Below are 21,987 nucleotides of genomic sequence, written 5' to 3'. Positions count from 1 at the left end.
TAGGATTGCACTTTTGCACACCTCATTCATCAAGAAGGGTCGACAATGCACCTGTGTACTAAAGTTTTGTCCGTCGTTGGCGCTTTCCTGTCCGCCGCAGCCCATGAACCTTCTGTACCCCGGTGTACCCAGCACATCACATACGAAACTACATGCTTCGTGATCCGCATAAACTATCCGGAAGGGCCCATCCCTATCACTCGGCACAAAACAAGCTGGCACCGTCCTTGTCGCGTCATTTACGAGATGACCGCCAGCCAACCTGTGCTGCTGGATGCGTCTACCATCGAGGAAGACGGTGGCGAAACCTACCTTGACAACAAGCTTGTCTTTCTCAAGAGCCACGACCGCGTTGCTGAAGAAGCCGAGGTCCTCTTGTCGGACAGCAGCTTCTTCATTACGCCCATCGGCATCGTCGAGACCCCTGAGTGCAAGACGCTCGTGCTGCCGTTCCTCGCAGCCTCCAAGAACCTCCGCGTCTACCTTCGGAGCCTCATTCATCCGTCGTCCCTCGCCTCGGACGCGGTCGCGCACATAACATGGCGGCTTGCAATGGCGATCGCCCACCTCCACGCCCATGGTATTGCCCACACCCAACTGTCTTCCCAGTGCGTCCTCGTCACATCGCATGGGAGCATCAAGCTCTGTGGTCTCGGCAGCCATGAGTCACACGCGAAGGACGCGAGCTTGAGAGCTGACGTACTGGCGCTACTGGACGTGCTGGGAGAGCTTTTGACGCGTGCGACGGAGCTCCAAAAGGGCTGCTCGTTTGCCATGCCGGCACCTCCGGCGTGGCTCCTCGGTCTTGCCAACGACGCTTCCAAGTACACCAGCATTAGCGACGTCATCCACGAGCTTGAGCGCCACAACGCGCACCACGGCGTTGTCTACGTCAACGACCACCACGGAGTGCGGCTGTCGGTGGCGAAAGCGCTCGAGTCAGCCCCAGAAGACACGCCGGTATTAGCCAAGACGCCCATTGTCGCAACGACGGTCGATGCATCCATGTCACCAACGCCTGCGACGCTTTCGGAGCTCTGGACGATGTACGATGTGCCGGCTCTGGACTCGACATTGCTCTCGTGCACGGCAGAAGTCGAGGGCACGGATGGCAGCGTCTTGCTTCGGCGAGGCGTGTACAACGGGAAGGACGTCATTATCCATCGCATGAACTACGCGGCCGATGTCGCGTTTACACAGCACCTTGCCCGCGTTCTTTGGTCGAGTCCATGTACTACAGCTCCTCTCACACGTTTTTATACTAGGGCTCAGTCGGACGTCTGCACGCCGCGGGTGCTTGGCCACGGTAGTGTCAACAGCGACAAGATCGCCAGCGCTGCTTTGAGCCAAGTCCAAGAGACTGTCCCGTGCCTCGTGGTGGACTGTGACGGCTCGCGGTCTCTCCATGATGTGATCGCCAACCAATGGCTGCACGACGACCCGCACCTGTGGAAGCGCAAGATTAAAGTCGCCCGTGCGATCCTCGTCGGCCTCCTCGACTGTATCGCGCGTGGCATTCGGCACGTCGACGTCACCTCGCACAACGTGTTTCTCAAGCCAGACTTGGAGACGCCCCAGTTTATGAATGTCGGTGGTCGGCGCAAAGGCGCAGACGGCGTCTTTAGCTGGTACCCGCCCGAGCTGCATCCCGGCGGCGTCGGTCTCACGTGGACCACCGACGTGTTTGTGTTTGGGACGCTCTTGTACGAGATCGCGACCAGCCACGAGCCGCACCGCGACGAAGACAGGGAGCTGGCGCTGCAAACGCTTCTGATCACGCGTGGCGCGCGCGGCGACTGCCCGACAGGGCTCGTGCTGCTGATCGCTGCTTGCTTACGCCACTCGCCCGCCGAGCGCCCGACGTTGCAAGCCACGCTCGAACGCCTCGACCATCTGCTGGTGCACGCCCCGCTCGACCTTGCGATGGGTTCGTTGCAGCGCTTTTGTACTCGATGCTTGAATGGCATCATGTTGTAGACGGCGACATCAACTTGATCGAGCTCGACACGACACGGCTGGCGGAGCAGAGCGTCAGTCATTCGGACGGCACCACCGGAACGGTGACCATCAAAGGCACGTACATGTCGCAAAAGGTGTTGATCAAGCGGCCCGACCTGGAGGCGAACGTGCGTCCTCCTGATATCTATGCGCCACTGCTACGGGAAGTGAGTCTTCTTGCCCGGTACACCTTGGCGACGCCATGTAATGTGTCGACGGCGTTCCTCATGCATGCGCACTAGTGTTCAGTCGCCGTTTGTCATCAACATGTGGGGTGTCGCGTACTTTGCTTCGTGCCGGCCAGCCGTGGTCTTTGAACACTCGAGCGAAGACGACAATCTCTGGCAGCTCTTGCGCGATGCGTCGTTCAATCGCGTTCTCACGGACGCCGATCGCCGGCTCCTCTTGCTCGGCGCTGCGCAAGGGCTTGGCGACGTCCACGGCCGGGACTGGATCCATTGCGACCTACGACCGGAAAACTACTTGGTGGGCAGCCACGGACAGCTCCAACTCGGTCAGTTTGGTGCCGCCCGTCACATACACGATACAAGCACGCCGCTGCCCATTGTGTCGCCGGCCATGCTACCGTTCGCTGCGCCCGAAGTCCTTGGAGCGGGAACCTTCTCGAAAGCGTCGGACGTCTACGCGTTCGGCGCACTAATTGCCCAACTCTACGCCCGCGAGCGGCTGTACGCGAGCTCGACGCTGACGGCCGTTGCGATCCGAGAGCGCGTGCCCTTAGGCTTGGCGAAGATCGAGATGCCGGAGGCATGTCCGCCTGCGCTCAAGGCGCTCGCCAAGCGCTGCGTGTCGTTCACGCCGTCCGAGCGCCCGAGCATGGACGACGTCGTCGCGAGCTTGCGCGAGCTCGTCGTCGAGTGCACGGTCACGTCAGCGCCTGAGCTTCCAACGCACCACGCACCGACATGTGCCGGTACGCGCTTTGGTCTCTCGACTGCAAAGTCCTCAAGTGTGTGTTTTTGTAGCACCATCATTGCCTACTGTGAACGCCGCGCTCGAACTCGACCCAGACAACGCCCCGTTGGGCGCGGGTGGGCTTGGTGTCGTCAGCTTGTGTTACTACAAGGGCGTAAAGTGCGCGCTCAAGACACTCCGACTCGAGGATGGGAGAGGACCTTTCCCGACGTTTAGGAAGATCCGAATGGTGAACAAATTCAGGCGCGAAATGGAGCTACTGGCGAGGTAGACGACAACCATTGTTGAGTTGAAAAAGATGTGACGTGAGGGTGTCTTCGTAGGCTAACAAAAGAGAAGGCAGAGTACGTGCCGCGGTTCATTGCGAACCTCGATGCCGATTCCTCGGCCTACCTTATGGAGCTCGTACCCGGCAACGACCTCTCCAAGGAACTCTGGTACATCAAACAGCAAGCGACGTTTCCGTGGACGAACGCTGCAAGATGGCGCTCAAGATCATCCACGCGATCGCAAAGCTCCACAAGGCCGGCATCGAGCACTTGGACCTCAAGTCGTCCAACATCATGCTCACACCCGAGAATGAGATCCGGATCGTCGACTTTGGCGAGTCGGTGCGCACGGCCGACGCTACGGGCTACAACGAAGTCTACAACGTCGGGACATGGAAGTGGATGGCACCCGAGATCCTTGCCGGCCGTGCGGTCCACGCCAAGAAAGCCGACATTTACTCGTTTGGCATCATTCTCTCGGAGATCGCGATGCTTGTCGAGCCGTACCCTGATACATGTGTCACAGACATGTACAAGGTGGAGAATGGCATCAAAAGTGGCGTACGGCCGACAATGGACCCGTCGGTTCCCAAGTGGATGAGCCAACTCGCGGCGCAGTGCTGGCATCCGAACGCAGAAGAGCGACCAACCGCGACCAAGGTCGAAACCTCCCTCAAACTAGCTCTCACCGAATACGATCATCGACGTCCGTTGAGGGTCATTACATAGTGGGATTGTCCAACATCGATATGCCTCTGCTGTGCTATTCACCTCTTCATAAGCGGCTGACGTGTCATCCTTGGCCTTGTGCTCCGTCACAGTCCGACCACCATCGTACGTGATAGCAGAGGTTCGCACCTGGTTATACTCTCAAGTCCCGCGTTCCACTTCAAAGACATGGTCCCGTCTCGTTTCCGAGAGCGGGTATATGTACATCGTCGTCCATCAACCACAAAACGTCTTCTTGTTTCTGCGCCTTCAACGCTCGCTTACTGGAGAGGGTGCGTCAAACGTGTCGCAGACGCAGCCTCCAGCCAGCACACCCTCGACGGAGTACATGCGCGCTGTAATGACATGGTGGATGTCATGTTGCATACCGAATCTGACGTCCAATGAGTCGGACAATTGCAATAAAATACATCGCTGGCATTGATAGTATGGATTAGCGCGACACACTCGAGAGGTACTTTTGCGAGACGACGTTGCCAATGCGAAGCGCTATGATCCAGACGACGAGCGCGAGCGCATCGTAGACGCGGTTCTCGTACTTGATCGAGGTCCCAAACATGTCGGTGACAAAGTCTTTGACCGCGACGGGGTGCGGCGAGAGCACTTTGGACGGCGACCCGATGAGCACCGTGCTGTTGTTCAATAGAAACTGCGTGCCAAAGACGCCCTCGAGCACGTAATGCAGCGGCGAGATCCAGTAGAGGAAGCGCCACCCGGTCGGAATGCTGTCGTAATGGATGAAAAAGCCGCTGAAAATCGAAAAAATCGAGCTCAGCGCCCCCGAGAGGATCGTGGCCGTGCGCAAGTCCGGCAGCGTCACGACGAGCCACTGGCCGAGGTACGTAGCGTACAAGGTGTAGAGGAAGAAGAAGAGGAGGAACCACGGAAAGGCCTCGGCGTTGACCGTGTTGAGTCCGACTGCGTAGTAGAAAATGACGACGTGAATGACAGCATTGAGCATCACGAGCGGAATTTCGACGAGGCCAAACACGATCGAGTACGGGCTCGTCGCGTACATGCCCGAGGAGGTCTCTCGAAAGTAGACCATGCGCTCGGCGTCGACGACCGCCAGCCCTACATCGCCGTTCATGTATCAACGTATCAAGTGCGACATGTCGTCTACCCGTGTTGATAGAAATGATGCCCATGAACATGGGGTATATAAAGCAAATCCCGAGCTGCGACTGCACTTGGGTCGAGTACTGGAGCTCAGGCACCGAGCAGAGGATTCCGAGCAAGCACGCGACAAAGATGCCAACCACGAGGCGACCAATACTATAGTCCTTGGTGCGCCAATACTTACGCCCCGTGCGCAGCAGGAGGAGGCGGAATTGATGCGCGAACGCCGACGACGGGCGCTCGGTGGACTTGGTGATAAGCGCGTGCGAGGCCGGTGCATTGTGCGACGTGACCGTAGTGATGGCTTGGAGGTTGCGCGCTTGCATCTCCGACTTGGTGTAAATTTCGTGAAAGTCGATCGACGGATTGCCCGCGAGCGCGTCAAGCATGTACGTTGCGGGGTTCTCAGTCAAGCCGCACGCGCGGACGTTTGGAATCGACTCGAAGTGCCGAAGGAGCTCGGCGCTTTCGAGCCCAATCGGGCCGCAGTAGACAGTGCGCCCGCCCGCTTGCAGTAGAATGAGCTCGTCAAACAACTCGAAGAGCGACAAACTCGGCTGGTGGATCGTGCAAATCACCGTCCGGCCGGCCGCAGCAATGCGTTTGACGGCGACCATGACAACGTGGGCAGCGTGCACATCGAGCCCACTCGTCGGTTCGTCTCTATCCATGGTTTAAAAATAGGAAAAATGATAAGAAGTGAATCAAATGGCGTTCGTACAAGAAGAGCACCGACGGGTTCGCGACCAGTTCGACGCCGATGGTGAGTCGCTTCATTTGCTCGCTCGAGAGCTCCGAAAGCATCTTCTTGGACTCGGTCACGAGCTCTAAGAGATGGATCGTCGAGTCGACAATGTTGTTGGCGTTGCTCTGCGCGCTCTCGGGCAGCCGAAGGAGTGCGCTGAAATGAAAGGCTTCGTCGAGCGTCGTCTTCATGCAGTGAATGTCTGTCTGCTCGACGTAGCCAAACCGCTTTTGGTCGGCCTTGGTAAGCGGCTGGCCGTTCACGTACAGGTTGCCTTTGATAACCCCCGTGTTCTTTCGGCCCGCGAGCACATCCAAGAGCGTGCTTTTCCCAGCGCCGCTCGAGCCCATGAGTGCCGTGAGCGTATACGGCCGGCAGTGGCCATGGATGCCTTGGAGAAGCACGACTGTGTCCGAGACAGCGCTTTTGCCCTTGCCCTTCTTGTGGTGGATCTAAAGACAGAGGTTACGCAAAGGTTGCAATTCACGCAGATGAACCTGGACGGTGTAAAAGAGGTCTCGAAACGAGAGCGACGTGGGGGTAAACTCGACCGGGTGCTTGTTGACGACGTCTTTGACGGACGCGCGAAACGTGGCCTGGGATTTCTTGTTGAATTGATATTGCAGACGCGATTGGTGCTTGGTCGCACGCACAACACGCGGGCGCACATAGGTATACCCTGCTGTCGCGAGCAGCACCATGGCAGCATAGAACCCGATCAGGTAAATGACACCGTTGAGGCGGTAGCTTCGGTCGAGCGAGACACCGTAGAGCGTCAAGTAGTAGTCACCAAGGCGAAGCTTGAACGCTGGCTGGAGCGCCTCGTATGCGGGCTCGGACGACCCATACTCGTTGATGAGGAGCGCGCGGAAGGTCCAGGCGCCGGGATTGATCCAGTAGATCCACGAGAGGCCCTTGGGCATGACGTCGTACAGAATCGCAAACCCGGAAAAGACGATTTCGAGGAAAATGAGGCCGGACGCGCCCGAGACGCCGGCCGTCGGCGTTGGCGCCATGGACGCCACGCTCTTGAACACTTGACACATGCACACCGAGTTGAGAAAGACGACCACGTAGTAGAAACCGTACGCCGCGCCGGACCCGTCCGGATCCGCAAAGCCGCACATCCAGTACGACGTGATCGTAAACAGAAAAACCTGAATCATCGCGGCCGCGACTTCGATCACCGACTCGGAGAACGCGTACGCCAACGGCGGGTAAAAGCCAAAGTACGCTTGCTTGTGAAAGATGTTGCGCACTTCAATCGTGTAGGCGATGTTGGAGATCGTCGTGACGGACGTAAAGAGGATCGTTAGAAAGACGAGACCGACTTTGGCCGGCACGGTCGACGGCCCAAAGCCCACCTGCCAGAAAAGAGATCCGATGATGAGCCCAAACACCGTGTTTTGGCCGACGCGGACGCGGTTGAAGCGCTTGTCCCGGAGCACGAGCTTCCATTGGCGTGCGAACACCATTCCAAACGTGCGCCACGCTGGCGGACGCGCCTTGCCACAAATCGCGGTGGATGGCACCTCGGCGTTGGGGCCGTGGCGCGCACCGTAGTAAGCGGACGCCGCAAACGCAGCTTGGAACTCACTGGGCGTCGACGGCAGCGCGGCGAGCCGCGGCGAGCAGCCGTTCTCGATCGGCAGCGTGTAGCTCTGGCCGAGGTCGGTGGTGACCTCTTGGAGAAAGTCGGCTTCGTCGACGCGCGCGGGGGCGGCATACCCGATCGAGCGAAAGTAGTCGGCGACCGCCGTGCGTGGGCCCATATAGGCGACGTGGCCGGCGTTGAGGAGAATGATATTGTCAAAGAGCGCGTAGACCTCGGGGGGCGGCTGGAGCAGCGAACAGACAAATGTGTACTGCAGCGTCGAGCACATGTCGCGTAGCTTTTCGTCAAGTCGAGTGTGACGGTCGTGTCGAGGCCCGTCGAGTACTCGTCGAGGAGCACGAGGCTTTCTTTGCCCGTGAGCATCTCGGCGATCGTGACGCGGCGTTTCTGGCCACCGCTGATGCCGCGGATCATGTCGTTGCCGACAAGCGTGTGCGCACAGCCGCGCAGGCCGAGCCCGTCGATGATGGCGTTGGCCGTCCACACGCCGTCTTCACCGGCGGCCGCGCGGCACGTGTGGGCGAATTCGATTGTCTCTTGGACCGTCAGCGTCGGAATATGGTCGTCTTTCTGGCCCACAAAGGCTGCGAGGTGCTTCATCGGCAACGCGTTGGGGGGCTTGCCGTTGTACGTCACGTCGCCGTGCAGTCGGTGGCTTTTGGAGCGAGGACCTTTGTAATGGTACACACCCGCGATCGTTTTGAGCAGCGCTGTTTTGCCGCAACCGGGTGGACCCAAAATCTACAAGCCATGTTGCTTATCGCAGTCATTGGAGCGTGCGCGAACCAGTGTCATCGTGCCAGGCCGGAACGTGGCCGAGATGTCGTGCAATATATACTCGGGGTCTGTCTTGGTCAACGGCTTCTGCCACGTAAACCCATCGAGACGCACGGCAATCGGGGGCCCGGCTTGGTGCGTCTCGTGAAGTTTCTTGAGGAAGCCAGCAAAGGCGTCCGCGCTGACCATTTCCAAAACCGAACTCCAAGTCGGCGTGATTGGAGACCTAAAATAGAGTGCAACCGATAGCCGCTCGACACTGCGACATACTCCAATCCACGACGACGACCTCTGATTCATCCTCGAAGACGTCTCAATCATCATTTGCCTTGCTCGATTGCAGGAAAGCGCGCAGAATCTATGCTGTAGTAAAGGTAGTGTCGAGTGCTCGAATGACTTAAAGTGGGGCCAAAAGTGGCTCGAAACACGTGCTCGACCGAGCGCCAAAAGTACTCTGGGCCCGAGCGCTGCTACCAACACTACAAGTCCTGCTCAGATCTGGCGACGCTTTGTTGAATCAACAGGATAACGCAAGTGCAATGTGGGGTCGATCTCGTGCTTGGCCTGGCTACATTCGTGTCTAAAAATAGATTTGCTGGATACGTGACGGCGGCCTTATCCGGATGCTTGCGTCCGGACGGTGCTGGGGATTTCCATTTTCGTGTTTCTTTGGAAAGGGTTGTTACAAGATATTGGCGTCGGCGCGATGGACGACGACGGTGGTAGAGCAAGCGCGATCGCGACGGCGTCGCCCGCGTGCAGATGCGAGGTAGATCGACGCATGCGTGGCGTGGCCCATGACGCTTCTCGGCTTCGTAGGCGGCTGGTCCAAGGAGCCCCTCGTCGCCGAGCGCATCGACGCGTACCTCCTGCAATGGGACAAGACGACGCAGCCGCTGCCCGATGTGTTTGACACGACGACGCGCAAGCCCGAGAACGAGGCCGACATTGTCGTGCACTTTGCAGCGTGCATCAAGTACCACGACACGACATTGACGCGAACGCAGTTTATCAAGGAGTATGGCGAGCTGCCGCGCAGCCGCGACGGCGAGATCCTTCGCCTGCGCGAAGCTCTCGTCGAGCAGTACTGCATCGATATTGAAATGGACGCGAAGAAGTAGGCGATGAGGCCGTGCGAGCAAATGGTCGACGTTTCTGTCTAGGGCCGCCGTCTTGCGCAGCGACGACTCGTGGATGGACGAGGTTGACGCCATCGTGCCCACAGCCCATCGCGTGCCAAAGCCGTCACCAGCGGATCGGCTCAAGTACATTACGTCGTTATGGCCAACCAACATGCCCCACTTCAAGGACAGCGATGAGAGCCTCGACTATTTCGGGTTTGAAGTCGGTATTTACATTGAGCCCGAGACCGCGCCGACGCCGACGACAACCACCAAGGACGACGAAGAGACCAAGACAGCCGACGAGAGCGAGGTCGACGCCGCACCCGAGACTGTTCAGCAGTTGGCCATGGGCCACTCGTCCAAAGAAGAGAACTGGGTCCAATGTGACAAGTGTCAAAAGTGGCGCAAGCTGCCGGGTATGTCTCGCTCGCCGCCGCGGCTCGTGATGTGTTTACATGTAGACACGGTCGACGTTTCGGGGCTCCCTGCAATCTGGTATTGCCGCATGAACAAGTGGAGTCGTCGCTTCAACGTACGACGTCCAATGCTGCGAGGATGTCGTCAATGAGATGCAATTGCGATAGAAATGCTCGGCTGCCGAAGAGACCACGGTCGTGCCCCTCAAAGACACGGACCTCAAGTCGCTCAAGGAGCGCAAATTTGTGTACCAGTTTGCGCAGCGCCTCAAGCGTATGGAAAAAGCCATGCAGGACCTCAAGTATACCGACGCCAAGGACGACGACGGTAGCCGGCAGTTTGTGCAGTGCCAAGTGTGCCACAAGAAGCGCCCACTCCTCGCGGGCATGGACCCGCGAAAAGTCCCACAGGTAGCACGCCTCAAAGTCCCGTGCCGACTTGATGCTGCTGATGACGTGGACTCAAACAACGCTGTGTTGGTAGCCATTTCTGTGCTGGATGAACAGCTGGGACGAGCTGCACGCGAGCTGCTCGGCGCCGCAAGGCGAGCTCGTCGAACGATCGCCCGAGTCATCGCCGGCCCCCGAGCCCGCCGCGCCGAGGCCCAAAAAAGTCAAGGACAAGGACGCGCCCAAGAAGAGTGAGAAGGAGCCGACGAAGCGAGCCAACAAGGCGGCCAAGGCCAAGGCGGGGTCGCTCTCGGGCTCGTCGGCGTCGGTGCCACCGCCGTTGTACTCGTCGTCCGACGAAGACAACAATGTCAAGCCGACGACGACCAAATCGGCTGCGACATCCAAGCGCAAGGGCACGAAAGACGCGGCGAAACTCCGCAAAAGGGTGAAAAAGTAACATTTTGGTTACAAAATGTACTTGGTCAAGTCGGTCTTTTGCAAAATGTCCTTGAGGTGCTCTTGCACGTACGCCTTGTCGATGGTGACCGTCGAAGCCTTGAGCGACGGCGCGTGGAACGACACGTGCTCCGTGATCTTGGCGACGACCGTCGCGAGGCGCCGCGCGCCAATGTTGTCGGTTTGCACGTTGACCTGCGCCGAGATGGACGCGATTTCGTCGATCGCATCGTCGGTAAAGACGACGCTAACGTCTTCGGTCGCCATGAGCGCCCGCACTTGGTCGAGCAAGTTGTACTACAATCTCCCATAAGATGAAAGGTTCCTGGCGGGAGTAAATGATAGATGATGCTGTAGGTTCACCTGCGTCTCGGTAAGGATGCGCACAAAGTCCTTTTCTGTGAGCGGCGAGAGGTTGACGCGGATCGGAAGACGGCCCTGGAGCTCGGGCATCAAGTCGGACGGACTGCAATTGTGGAACGCGCCTAGAACACGATATGAGTGGCATGCGGATGCCAGCAAGACAGAAGGAGCCGACCGCTGGCAATGAAGAGGATGTGGTCCGTGTGCACAATGCCATGGCTAACGTCGTCAAGTTGGACGAGTGGGCGATGGAGATTCGTACCGTGTGTGCACGGCGCAGCCTTCGGTGAGCGCGAGGAGCTCCTTCTGAACGCCTTCGCCCTTGCGAAAGCTCCGGTTGTCGTTGTTCTGCGCAAGCTTGTCGACTTCGTCGAGGAAGACGATGCCGTTCGTCTGGACATTCTCGATCGCGCGTTGCACAATGTCGTCTTCGTTGAGGCCGCTCACGGCCTCTTCAGCTTCGAGCTTCGGGAGTGCTTCTTTGACCGTCATGGTTTGGCCTTGCTTCTTGGGCTGCCCGTCGCGCGCGCCGAGGACGCCGCTGAGCTGCTTCATCATCTGCTGGAGCTCAGGCGGTAGCTCCATCATCATGTCCTCGGGCGACCCGCGCCGGCGATGGGTCGACTCGATCGGCTTGAGCACAACCGTGATGAGGCGGTCATCGGCATCGCCCGACGCAATGTCAGCGCGGAGCTTGCGGCGCAGCGCGTCCGACGACGAGTGCGCAGGCGCAATGAGGTCCAGGACACGCTCGATCGCACGGGCACGCGCCGCGCTCGCGTTCGCCTTCTTGGCAGCCTCGCGCTCCATGTCGATGGCAATGTCCGTGAGGTCCTTGATCATTGAGTCAGCGTTCGAGCCGTAGACACCAACCTCGGTGAACTTGGTCGCTTCGACCTTGACGAACGGGGACTGCGTGAGCTTGGCCAAGCGGCGCGCAATCTCCGTCTTGCCCGAGCCCGTCGGGCCGCTCATGAGGATGTTCATGGGCGAAATCTCCGAGCGCATTGGCCCGTCGAGCTGGCGCCGGCGCCAGCGGTTGCGCAACGCGATCGCCACGGCCTTCTTGGCGTCAGTCTGCCCGATGATGTGCTGGTCCAGCTGGTACACAACTTGCTCCGGCGTTAGCTCCATGGACGCGTCAGGGTTGGACGCCTTCGGATCCACAAGCATGAACGAGCTAAAGGCCTTCGTTCCTTGGTGGGCATGGGTGCGCCCGAGGAAGCGGGTCCGCTGGATGAACATCGCGATGCTTCTGCCACAAATCACAACTGTCGATCCTGCAACAGGTTTCATTGGCTCCATCACCGCATGTATTTTGGCCAATCGGAGCAGGTATTGCCGCATCCATGGGATTGGGTAGAATGTTGACGATTTCAGCCAATCGTCATCGATCGAGTCCAGTTTCGCGGTCAACCAATTTGGAGGAAGCGGCAGCAGCAGCATGGCGACCGAGCAGAAGATCCTCCAAGTCTTCATGGTACGCCCATGCAGGAGCCTGGTCGATGGTCTCATCCTCGCCGGAACTTGGTAGGCGCATGGCTCCATCTCCGAGTCCGAGCTCAAGACGCTCTGCGATCAAATCTGCGGCCAAGGTACACACCACGTATGCCTGGCCGCGCTGACCCATGGGGGTAGACTTCTCGACGAAGCAGCTTGGCGATCTCACGAGCCACATTGCGACCTTGATTCGGCCATACTCGCTCGACATCAAGCGCGCGATGTACGACGACGGCGAGATGTACTACGGCATCATCAACACGGTATGGCCAGCGAGGTCCTTCGCTTGCCATGATCATCTGTCTGCATAGAGCAACGACGATCTGACCAAACTCAGCAACACATTCAAGCCTTGGTAAGCATGGCTTCGATGCACAATCATTAGGCAAACGTGCACTAATGTAGGGAAATTGTCCTCTTCCGCAAAGCCATCGAGGCCATCGTGGAAAGGTACACCTCCTTGCACCTGGTTTCTCTGGTCATGATGCATGGATACATAGCGAGGATGGCGAGCTCGATACGCGCGACTTTTGCAATTTGCGCGAAGGTAACAGCCTGCAAGAGGTCAAGACGCTCTTCCAGCGCCTCTACACGGAAAAGTGGTTTGCGCCGAGCTTGTTCAACAACGACCAAGCGACGCTCGGGCCACGCGTCTTCCTCGAGCTCGTCGTCTTTCTCCGCGAGCTCGGCATCCAGCAATGCGTGATCTGCTCGTCCGATGTGCTCCAGGTTTCCACAACAATCCTATCGGTCGTCTCCTACTGCTGCGTCCATAGAGCGTGCGCTGCCGGACGGCGTCGTGCTCAACCCGCGTCCACGAGTCTTGCTTGGCCAAGTACGAGCGCGCCGGTCGTGCGTTCAAGTGCGGTCCGTGCAAGAAGGCGATTCGATAAGCAATCGAGCATCCTCCATCACCTACGGAATCCAGCTGTGCACTTCTTGCGTGGACGCTTTAGCGTGCGGCTGCGTCTTGCGTCGACCTCAGCCACAGGCATCTTCTGATCGAGAGCTGCATGCTGCCTTGCAACTTGTGTTGACCTTCTATTCCCACAGATTCGTTCCTCCTGGAGCTCTGTCGCTGATGGTCATGGGTCCATCGTGGCACGAGGGCTGGGCATCCACGGAGTCGTTGGTGGTTTTGGCGGGAACGTACTTATGCGCAGGATATCCTAATATCTCATTTATTATATGTACACTACTAAGTTCGATTTGTGACTCATTAGGTACGAGGGGACCACCAAGCCATCACATGCATGAGAAAGCTGGGGCCCGCATTTACCCGGACCCTGCCATACTAATTGACAAAAAGATTTTAAATCGAATTATTTCCAAAATGACCAAGGGCAACGAGTCGCCGACGTCGGACGCCGAGGACGCGTCGACCTCGGCGCAGGAGCGCGTGATCGCCGAGGAGTACAAGATCTGGAAGAAGAACACGCCTTTCCTCTACGACCTTGTCATGACCCATGCGCTCGAGTGGCCATCGCTCTCGGTGCAGTGGCTGCCGTCGTCGCACACGAGCAGCGGCCAGGACTACTCGAGCCACAAGCTGCTGCTCGGGACGCACACGAGCGACGGCGCGCAGAACTACCTCATGGTGGCCGAGGTGCGCTTGCCGCTCGAGGACACGGAGATCGATGCGCGCAACTACGACGACGAGTCGGCGGAATTGGGTGGTTTCGGCGGCGTCTCGGGCAAGGTCGAGGTCCAAATCAAGATCAACCACGACGGCGAGGTCAACCGCGCGCGCTACATGCCATCGAACGAGCTTATTGTCGCGACCAAGACGGTCTCGTCCGAGGTGTATGTCTTTGATATCTCGAAGCACCCGTCGACACCGGCCGAGGGCACGGGCTGCAACCCCGACTACCGCCTCCTTGGCCATACCAAGGAGGGATATGGTCTGTGCTGGGACCCGCACCAAGCCCACCACTTGATCAGTGGCTCGGACGACGGCGTCGTGTGCGAGTGGGACCTCGCGAACGCCGGCAAGACGGTGCAGCCGCTCAACAAGTACACGGGCCACACGGACATCATTGAGGACGTGGCGTGGCACATGCACCACCAAAAGCTCTTTGGGTCGGTCGGCGACGACAAGAAGCTGCTCATGTACGAACGCCAACGATTTGATCGCAGGACGAGACGACATGACGCATCCTCCTCTCTTGTAGCTGGGACATGCGCCTCAAGAGCTACGACAAGCCGATGACGTCCATCAATGCGCACGACAGCGAGGTCAACTGCGTTTCGTTTAGCCCGTTTAGCGAATATTTACTGGCGACGGGGTCGTCGGACAAGACGGTCAACCTCTGGGACATGCGCAACCTCAGCTCCAAGCTGCACACGTTCTCAGGCCACAGCGACGGCGTCTTCCAAGTCGAGTGGTCGCCCCACAACGAAACGATCCTCGCGTCGTGCTCGCAGGACCGCCGCATGCACGTGTGGGACCTCAGCAAGATTGGCGAGGAGCAGAGCCCCGAAGACGCCGAGGACGGCCCGCCAGAGCTCCTGGTACCGAGAACCTTGCATGATTCCATGGATGTCGTCGGCTCATGATGCAACCTCGTCACCATCTAGTTTATCCACGGCGGGCACACGGCCAAGATTTCGGATTTTTCGTGGAACCCCAACGATCCGTGGGTCGTCGCGTCGGTCGCCGAAGACAACGTGCTGCAGATCTGGCAAATGGCCGAAAACATCTACAACGAAGAGGCTGACGACGAAGACGAAGCTGTCGCCGACGATGCGCTCGAGTAGTAATCCACAAAGGCATACAGTACGCTCCGTCATCCTCGTTACGAAAATCTACATGTACTCGGTTGCTTCCGGCTTGCCATAGTCGATGGCTCGCGATAGCGCAACGACACCCGTGTACACGGCAACGTCGTCAATCTCTGGTGCGAACTCCAGGCCGACCCACGTCAGCTTGACCGGCATGACCAGTACGAGGCGGTGCTTGTGGATCTGGAGCTTCGGGTTGCGCTTGACGGCAGCGTGCACGACAGCCAACTCGCCCCACGGTATCACATGGTTGGGCTCCACCGTCGTTTGGATGTAGCTGACCCAGCCGTCTTGCACAGAGATGCCGTGGACCGCAAAAAGTTGTCGCATCTCGGGTGCCAGTACGTCGCCGGTGGCAGGTCGTGTTGGAGGTATGCGAGGCAGGTGCATTGGTCGCATGACCCGTCACCACTGCGCAGCTGGCGTCGACGAGTAGTTGTTGTGGCTCATCCTGCGGAATCGACAGCTTGAGCACTTGTTCAAACGCGAGCTTCATCACGAGCGCAGCAAACTAACTGCGTCGCATAAGGCGACGTGTTCCGTGTCAACGCAGCCCACTCGACGCGCGACGCAAAGGTGTCGATCGATCCCGTCGACAAGACATGCCGCAGCACAAACGACGCATCGTTGATGTTCTGCGCGTACTTGAGAGAAACATACGGCTCGTACATCTCCGTGTCCTTGATGATAATGAGCGTTTGCCGAAACCAGTACAAAAGATCAAATTCGTTCACGAGGCTGTCCCGGAGCTGCGTGGGGTCCGAGAGAAAGCGGCCGACGCTGCCACCCGAGACAGCGTAGCGCTCTTCAAAAGACTCTGCGAGCGTAGAACTTGCTGCGGCCGTGGCCTTGAGCGCCGTTTGGGTCCATATGCCGGGAGAAGAACCACAACGAAGCGGGTATGCAAGTAGTACTTGGGGATGCTCGACATGGCAAGCAAGTCGCACCCGTGGAGCGGCCTAATTCAAAGCGCGTTAGTTCCCAGACAAAGAAGGACGGGCTACATATCAACAGCAACCAAATGTATTTTGCTGGCGGCGACGCACTCGCACTTGAACTTAACTTGGAACGGACAAATGCGCCGAGCTTTTCGTGCAAACTCGGGGTCCTTGGTGACGTGGCAGCCGCAGAATCGAACGACGAGCGTGTATCAGTCGGCGCTGAAAGCTCGAGTGTAGAGAATGCGATTGTCGTGGTAAGCTGCCAAGAGAATGAAGCCACTTTGTCATTCTCTTTTGTGCCAACAACGTCGTCTGCAGTTATGCGGAAAAGACAACTCTTCCAGAGCTCATGACACTTAAAGCACGAGTACGAAGTCGCTGGCAAAAGTGCTTCATTATCACCGACCCGTACATGCAGCAAGATGTCAGAGACACTACTTGCAGGCGTGCGACCTGCTGCCGTCTTCTGCCTAGTACCAGAACAGGGAAGGCGACAAGCGCATCCTCGTCGTCTGTCCAAGATGGCTCTCAAACGCTTTGCTCAGAGCGACCCAAAATACCTTGATAACTTTGCCGAGCGGTACGCCTCCTCTGGCGGCATCTTGCGCATTCTTTGCAGCAATCCAAAGATCGAATTCGACTTGTCGGAGCCCCCACTCAGAGCGCTTGAGCGCAGCCTCGATAGAGACATGCCAAGCTTCGTCGACGCCATCCGACGCACGTACGTCAAGAGCATCATACGCTACAAAGATGACCTGAACCTTCTCGATGGCGACACCTCGTCGACTCACCGCTTGCGTTGCAGTGGCTGTCTACTACGCAGTCGCGGAGCTTCGTCGTGTCGATGGTCAACTGGGCAAAAAAGCAACCAACCAGCAGACCCTCGTTTGCGAGATCTACGGAATTGTCGTCCACAAGCTCGCGGCCGACGTCTGGCGCCTTCGTGCCATGCTCCCGCCAAAAATGCGTACTTTGCGCATCCCATGCCACTGGAGGTCGTTGTGCCCTTCTGCTCCACGATCGAGAGCACTGGTCTCCCGCAGACAGACTGCTACTTGTAGCTCGAACACACGAGTCACCTCCATGTACCAGCGTCCTGGGGTCTCGTCGTCTCACGCCACCGACGATGCGCTGTGTCTTGTGCGACGTCAACGTAAGTTGCATCAAGCCAAATCGAGCCAAGACATATATCTACCATTCTATCGCTGTAGGATATTCCGATGCGGGGCACATTTTGGCGCGAAGATATTTTTCTCCCCTTTGTGCAATCTTATACCAATATCGAGTATAATGGCAAACGACCGGTATTAAAATACAATCAGTTGCCAATTGGCGTTCGACCTCACACATGGCCGAGTACCACGCAGTCTGCGCGGCCACTGACGTCCCGAACGGCGCTCGGAGGTGCATCGTGCTCCCGACCGGCCGGACCGTCCTCCTCGTCCACCATGCGCATGTGCTCTACTGCATCGACCAAGCATGCTACCACCATGGCGGGCCGCTCCTCACGGGCGACATTGAAGAGATTGGCGGCAAGGTCGCCATCTCGTGTCCATGGCACAACTACAAGATCGCGCTCGAGAACGGCGAAGGTCTCTACATGGGCCTCGATGCTGCCAACATGCGGGGCGACCCCGTCCTCAAAAGCAAAGGCGTCAAGCAGCGGACGCATCCCGTCGAGGTCCGGCCCGACGGGCTCATCTACGTCGCCGACGCCATGGAGCTTGCAACCAAGGCGATCGCGTCGGATGAGTATGCGTACAAGAAGCAGATCATCCCGACCGACGTCGACGAGACGGGCCTCGTCAAGCTCCACTCGCGCATGTCGTAGCGTGTAATAGACGCGACCCGTCCCTGTCGCAGCGTCTTGCCTCTCCTCTTCCTCCATGCTGCCGCATCGTCGACCTCGGCGCGGGAGTCAAGCGACCATGCATGGACCGTCGACCTCGACGGAGATGATGGTAAGCCGCTTCCTCGGCAACATGCTGCATGATGAAACGAACCCGGCTGAAACGATTTCCGAGTCGGATTTATTGTATATTGCGAAAAATGTATACCGTCGGTGAGTTCCCAGGGTGGATGAAAAAAATATTCCTGCTCTGTCACGTTGGACGTCGTCGGCGCCGTGGATGCCATCGACGAAGATGGAGAAGACGGGTCTGCGCATCTCGACGTCGACGAGCCTGCCGGTCGTCGAGGCCGAGACTCCGCGCGTGCTCACGTCGCCGACGCTGCCCAAGCAGTCGGCCCTCGTCACCACGTCTAGCGCCCATGGCCGCCTCACGATCCGCGGTATGCCAGGCCATACTTGCGTGCACTTATTGCGTGTGCCTAGTACTTGAAGGCTCCGACTTTGGCCTGCCGTCGTTCGAGGCGCCCTCCGAGCCGGCGGCCAACACGACGGGCATCATGAAGTCGATCCGCCGGGCGTCGCTGGGCATGAAGCGGCCGGTCGAGGCCCGCGTCGCGTCGACAGCCTGCGTGTGCATCGTGCTACAGATCGGCGTGGACCCTGTCCTCGAGTTTACGACAAGCAGCCTCCTGTCGGCGCAAGACACGTGGCATGAAGTACGCTGGCACCGTCATGGCCTTGCCTGACCCTTCTTCTTGCAGGACTTTGCCGTCGAGTCGGCGTCGTCCGACGACGTGCTTATGCTCTACGGCGTCAACCGACTCAAGAGCGCGCCACACAAGTCGATCGCGGTCGATGTATGGGACGACCATCCCGCGTGCTTTGGCAAAGGTACAACCTTATCACGACCAGCGACGCCTGAGCCTTCCTCTGTAGTGTGCATCCCGCTCTCCCGCCTTCCGGAGCACGAAGAGATCGAGCAGTGGTACTCGTTCTCTGGGTCACGGGCCGCGGTCCGCGTCGCGCTCAAGTTTTCGCCGGCGCTCTCGTCGCTGCCAGCGATGCACTCGCCCGCCAACGACCGTCAACGCGCCAAGAGCAGTGCTGCCGAGCCAGAAGAGAGCCCGCCTATTATCGAGTCGCCCCAGCCGACCCAAGAGCACGTGCTGCCCACGGGCATCGTCGACTACGTGCTGTTTGTCGGGCCGGATGCCAACGACGAACACGTCGTGCTCTCGCGGTACCCGAAAGACGACCGCAAGGACTTTCCGCTGCCGACGAAGATCGAGTGGTTTTGCTTCCCCGGCGGCTACGAGGTGGTTGGTCGACGACGAAGCCACCGGCCACCGTCTTCTCGTTTGCGCTCATTGGCGGCCAAGACGGTCTCTCGCGCTGCTACGGCGTGTGCGTCATCGTGCACCACATCAAGATGGGCGTGCCAACGACGTCAAGCGGTGCGCGGCAGTGGGAGCCGACGTGCATTTGCTTTTTGAGCCGCCTTCCGCTCCTTCCGTCGCTGCAAACGTCGCTCCTCCAGCTCGTGAGTGTCTACTTAAACCCGGACCCGACGATCGCTCGCCTCGGCGGCCACGTGGTGGACCAGCTCACACGGCGCCTTCCGTTGCCTGTCGCCGAGCTCTTGGACGTGGCCGTTGCGATCGTGCCGGGGGCACCCGTGGCGTTCTCGCTCCGACACACCGACATGCACGGCCTCAAGTACGCGCTGCCTCCCGCGCTCTACTCGCTCGAGACGTTCTTTCGCGCGTTTTCTCTCCACACAGCGATCCGGCTCGTCGTCCTCGCGCTCTGCGAGTACCGTATCGTTGTGCATTCGAGTCATTTGTCGCTCCTCTGCCCCATCACCGAAAGCCTCAAAGCGCTCTTGTACCCGTTTCGGTGGCAACATCCGTACGTCCCGATGCTGCCGCGCATCCTCTCCGAGTACCTCCAGGCGCCGCTGCCCTATATTCTCGGCGTCCAGACGTCGTGGCTTCCGGGGCTCTTCGAGTCGGGGCGGCCCGACAACCTCGTACTCGTCGACGTCGACCGCGGCACACTCACCATCAGCCACGAAGCGAGTTTGCCGCCGCTGCCAGCGACGCTCACAAAGGCCTTGTACCGCCGCCTCAAGCCCATGATGGCGGCGCCGCTGTGGAATGCGAGCCTCGAGCACCGTGTGCGCCTCAGCTTTGCGTGCTACCTTACCTCGATGATCCAAGGGTCTCTTGTGCTACATTGCGTTGTGGTGATTGCTGAGGATACGTATGCGCGTAGGTACCGGGACTGTCTCTTTTTGTCGACTCGAGCTTTCCAGTGTTCAACAAGCGACGATTTTCGACGACGACGGTATCGCCCGAGCGCACACCGTTTGTGACGCGCCTTTTGAGCACGCAGGTCCGTCTTGGCATGTGTGCGATCACGTCCATGACGCGGCGGCGTAGGCGTTCGAGTCCTTTTTAGAAAACCACAGTGCAGCCGGCTCCACGCGTTCCACGCTATTTATTTGACGCTGAGCCAAACGGACGAAATCACGTGGCTCGACGAACCCGCGTCGACACCGACGCCGGTGCACGAGACACCGCTGCTCCACGTGTCGCTGTATCCGGCGCGCGACAACGAGACGTGGACAACACGCGACGTCACCAGCAGCATCCAAGCCTCCGACTTGAGCATTCTCGAGCAGCTCAAGCTCAAGCCCGCGCTGGGCACGCCACGGAGCAGTTCGGGCGTCTGGACGTACGAAAAGATTGCCGACACGCTCGACATCGACCGGTCGCTTTTTGAGGCCAACTGGGAAAAGATCATGGACCCGTTCTCGCATTGTGCGCCACCGTCGCACGCACCGACGCCGACGCGCGAGCTCTCGTCCGAAGAGGAGCAGGTCCAGGAGAGTATCCACAAGTGCCTCGTGTCCGTCTTCTCGTCCGAATTGCTCTCGGACGACGAGTGCCGGACGTGCCAGCGGTCGTTCAAAGCGCCGTACGCGCGTGAGCTCTTTGTACTTATTTTGATGCAGCCGCACCACCGGTCCGAGCAAGCGTCCGGTGTGTACAACCCGCGCGGGTCGGGTAGCTGCCTCGGCGACGCAGGGTTCAAGCTCCTCGTGACGCTGGCCACCCAAGTCCTCCAAGATTGCGAGATCCACGAAGATTACACCAACGCCAGGGGTCTCCTTCAAGTCTCGGCGCAGTTTTATCGGCTCGTCGACGATGGTGTGAGGTCGACACCCCGCGCACCAGGCTTTGGCGGTACGTTCTCGTCGGTGCGTGGGTTTTGTGTCATCTGAAATGGACAGCACCGCGCGAGTACCTCCAAAAATCCCTCAAAACGCAACCGATTTGTCGGTCCTTGGACATGTGGCACCACGCCTTGAGGTATTCCTGGTCTCGTGTCTTTCTGCTAGTATGCAATGTGGTCTAGTCGCGACATTGAGGCCGCGCTCAAGTCGGAGACCATCGAGCCCCACAACGACGCACCAAACGACATTTCGGACGACATGTTCTTCTCGCAAATGGGATCGCTTGTTTACGACATGCTCAACTTGGACAATGCGCTCGGAAAAGTGCAGCTCTTCGTCGCGGGCATGTGCTCGACGTACAACCGCGGCAAAGAAGTGCAAGACACGTTGTCGCAGCTGGTCGAGAACCTCCACCGCGCGATCGTGCTCTCGAGTGACAACGTCGTGTCATCGACGGCCCATGCGTCGTGGGCACTCGCGCCGTCCTCGACGGACGCCAACTACGAGCTCGACAGCGTCATTCGTCGGCGTATTTCCACCACAACGCTCGCGTCGTCGTCCAAGTCGTCGCAGCCGCTCGAGTCGAACGACGAGAACGAGAATGACCCGAACGCGATTTTGCTCCAGACGCAGAGTCCTGTGCTCTGCCTCAGTGTGCACCGGGATCGCATCGCGGCCGGCTGCTTGGATGCAACGATCGCCGTGCACTCGGCCGCCACGACGACGCGTTTGCAA

At 58.8% G+C, this 21,987-nt stretch overlaps 9 protein-coding genes across 9 annotated transcripts; 6 read left to right on the top strand and 3 right to left on the bottom strand.

Annotated features, from left to right (window-relative positions):
* Positions 1–246: 246 nt before the first annotated feature.
* On the top strand, positions 247–4,012 carry SPRG_10384 (serine/threonine protein kinase; the record flags this gene model as incomplete). Its single annotated transcript, XM_012349516.1, has 6 exons — positions 247–1,220; positions 1,266–1,927; positions 1,978–2,182; positions 2,241–2,932; positions 2,985–3,201; positions 3,258–4,012. 6 exons carry the CDS (start codon positions 247–249, stop codon positions 3,802–3,804), a joined length of 3,297 nt encoding a protein of 1,098 aa, XP_012204906.1. The 3' UTR covers positions 3,805–4,012.
* Positions 4,013–4,328: 316 nt separating this feature from the next.
* SPRG_10383 (hypothetical protein) lies at positions 4,329–8,379 on the bottom strand (the record flags this gene model as incomplete). Its single annotated transcript, XM_012349515.1, has 6 exons — positions 4,329–5,006; positions 5,056–5,714; positions 5,773–6,248; positions 6,294–7,688; positions 7,712–8,152; positions 8,198–8,379. Coding segments are annotated over 6 exons (3,794 nt in total), but the record flags the coding sequence as incomplete, so codon positions are not given.
* A 469-nt stretch (positions 8,380–8,848) lies between these two features.
* Positions 8,849–10,611, top strand: SPRG_10382 (hypothetical protein). The gene is made up of 6 exons (XM_012349514.1): positions 8,849–8,957; positions 9,008–9,305; positions 9,352–9,728; positions 9,774–9,844; positions 9,897–10,139; positions 10,213–10,611. The coding sequence occupies exons 1-6, from the start codon at positions 8,951–8,953 to the stop codon at positions 10,576–10,578; spliced, it is 1,362 nt and encodes a 453-aa protein (XP_012204904.1). The 5' UTR covers positions 8,849–8,950; the 3' UTR covers positions 10,579–10,611.
* On the bottom strand, positions 10,558–12,209 carry SPRG_10381 (heat shock protein HslVU). The gene is made up of 4 exons (XM_012349513.1): positions 11,203–12,209; positions 11,116–11,159; positions 10,941–11,062; positions 10,558–10,874 (listed from the first exon to the last, which is right to left on the bottom strand). Exons 1-4 carry the CDS (start codon positions 12,183–12,185, stop codon positions 10,587–10,589), a joined length of 1,437 nt encoding a protein of 478 aa, XP_012204903.1. The 5' UTR covers positions 12,186–12,209; the 3' UTR covers positions 10,558–10,586.
* A 139-nt stretch (positions 12,210–12,348) lies between these two features.
* SPRG_10380 (hypothetical protein) lies at positions 12,349–13,333 on the top strand (the record flags this gene model as incomplete). The annotated part of the gene is made up of 7 exons (XM_012349512.1): positions 12,349–12,420; positions 12,475–12,535; positions 12,579–12,703; positions 12,752–12,795; positions 12,846–12,890; positions 12,941–13,169; positions 13,217–13,333. The coding sequence occupies exons 1-7, from the start codon at positions 12,385–12,387 to the stop codon at positions 13,331–13,333; spliced, it is 657 nt and encodes a 218-aa protein (XP_012204902.1). The 5' UTR covers positions 12,349–12,384.
* Positions 13,334–13,767: 434 nt separating this feature from the next.
* Positions 13,768–15,270, top strand: SPRG_10379 (histone-binding protein RBBP4). Its single transcript, XM_012349511.1, has 3 exons — positions 13,768–14,549; positions 14,612–14,951; positions 15,018–15,270. Exons 1-3 carry the CDS (start codon positions 13,774–13,776, stop codon positions 15,195–15,197), a joined length of 1,296 nt encoding a protein of 431 aa, XP_012204901.1. The 5' UTR covers positions 13,768–13,773; the 3' UTR covers positions 15,198–15,270.
* SPRG_10378 (hypothetical protein) lies at positions 15,246–16,091 on the bottom strand (the record flags this gene model as incomplete). Its single annotated transcript, XM_012349510.1, has 4 exons — positions 15,246–15,511; positions 15,567–15,732; positions 15,785–16,001; positions 16,054–16,091. The coding sequence occupies 4 exons, from the start codon at positions 16,089–16,091 to the stop codon at positions 15,246–15,248; spliced, it is 687 nt and encodes a 228-aa protein (XP_012204900.1).
* A 1,419-nt stretch (positions 16,092–17,510) lies between these two features.
* On the top strand, positions 17,511–18,023 carry SPRG_10377 (hypothetical protein; the record flags this gene model as incomplete). Its single annotated transcript, XM_012349509.1, has 2 exons — positions 17,511–17,518; positions 17,567–18,023. 2 exons carry the CDS (start codon positions 17,511–17,513, stop codon positions 17,991–17,993), a joined length of 435 nt encoding a protein of 144 aa, XP_012204899.1. The 3' UTR covers positions 17,994–18,023.
* Positions 18,024–18,306: 283 nt separating this feature from the next.
* On the top strand, positions 18,307–21,979 carry SPRG_10376 (hypothetical protein; the record flags this gene model as incomplete). The annotated part of the gene is made up of 8 exons (XM_012349508.1): positions 18,307–18,454; positions 18,498–18,730; positions 18,776–18,905; positions 18,951–19,337; positions 19,394–20,288; positions 20,490–21,262; positions 21,310–21,388; positions 21,435–21,979. Coding segments are annotated over 8 exons (3,190 nt in total), but the record flags the coding sequence as incomplete, so codon positions are not given.
* Positions 21,980–21,987: the final 8 nt, after the last annotated feature.

Source organism: Saprolegnia parasitica (genome assembly GCF_000151545.1).
Source record: "Saprolegnia parasitica CBS 223.65 unplaced genomic scaffold supercont2.55, whole genome shotgun sequence".
In the NCBI taxonomy this organism is placed as follows: Eukaryota; Oomycota; class Saprolegniomycetes; order Saprolegniales; family Saprolegniaceae; genus Saprolegnia; species Saprolegnia parasitica.
The sequence above is the reverse complement of the archived record's forward strand: the minus strand, read 5'-3'. Positions and strand labels throughout refer to the sequence as shown.

Excerpts from the sequence above, each read along its gene's own strand:
- SPRG_10379 (XM_012349511.1), top strand. The coding sequence starts at position 13,774 with ATGACCAAGGGCAACGAGTCGCCGACGTCGGACGCCGAGGACGCGTCG. Across the intron at positions 14,550-14,611 it reads GACGACAAGAAGCTGCTCAT|CTGGGACATGCGCCTCAAGA; the intron begins GTACGAACGCCA and ends CCTCTCTTGTAG. Across the intron at positions 14,952-15,017 it reads ACGGCCCGCCAGAGCTCCTG|TTTATCCACGGCGGGCACAC; the intron begins GTACCGAGAACC and ends GTCACCATCTAG.
- SPRG_10382 (XM_012349514.1), top strand. Across the intron at positions 9,306-9,351 it reads ATTGAAATGGACGCGAAGAA|GGCCGCCGTCTTGCGCAGCG; the intron begins GTAGGCGATGAG and ends GTTTCTGTCTAG. Across the intron at positions 9,729-9,773 it reads AAAGTGGCGCAAGCTGCCGG|ACACGGTCGACGTTTCGGGG; the intron begins GTATGTCTCGCT and ends GTTTACATGTAG.
- SPRG_10381 (XM_012349513.1), bottom strand. The coding sequence starts at position 12,185 with ATGTTCATCCAGCGGACCCGCTTCCTCGGGCGCACCCATGCCCACCAA. Across the intron at positions 11,160-11,202 it reads GGCTGCGCCGTGCACACACG|CCATGGCATTGTGCACACGG; the intron begins GTACGAATCTCC and ends TGACGACGTTAG. Across the intron at positions 11,063-11,115 it reads CATCCTCTTCATTGCCAGCG|GCGCGTTCCACAATTGCAGT; the intron begins GTCGGCTCCTTC and ends ATCGTGTTCTAG.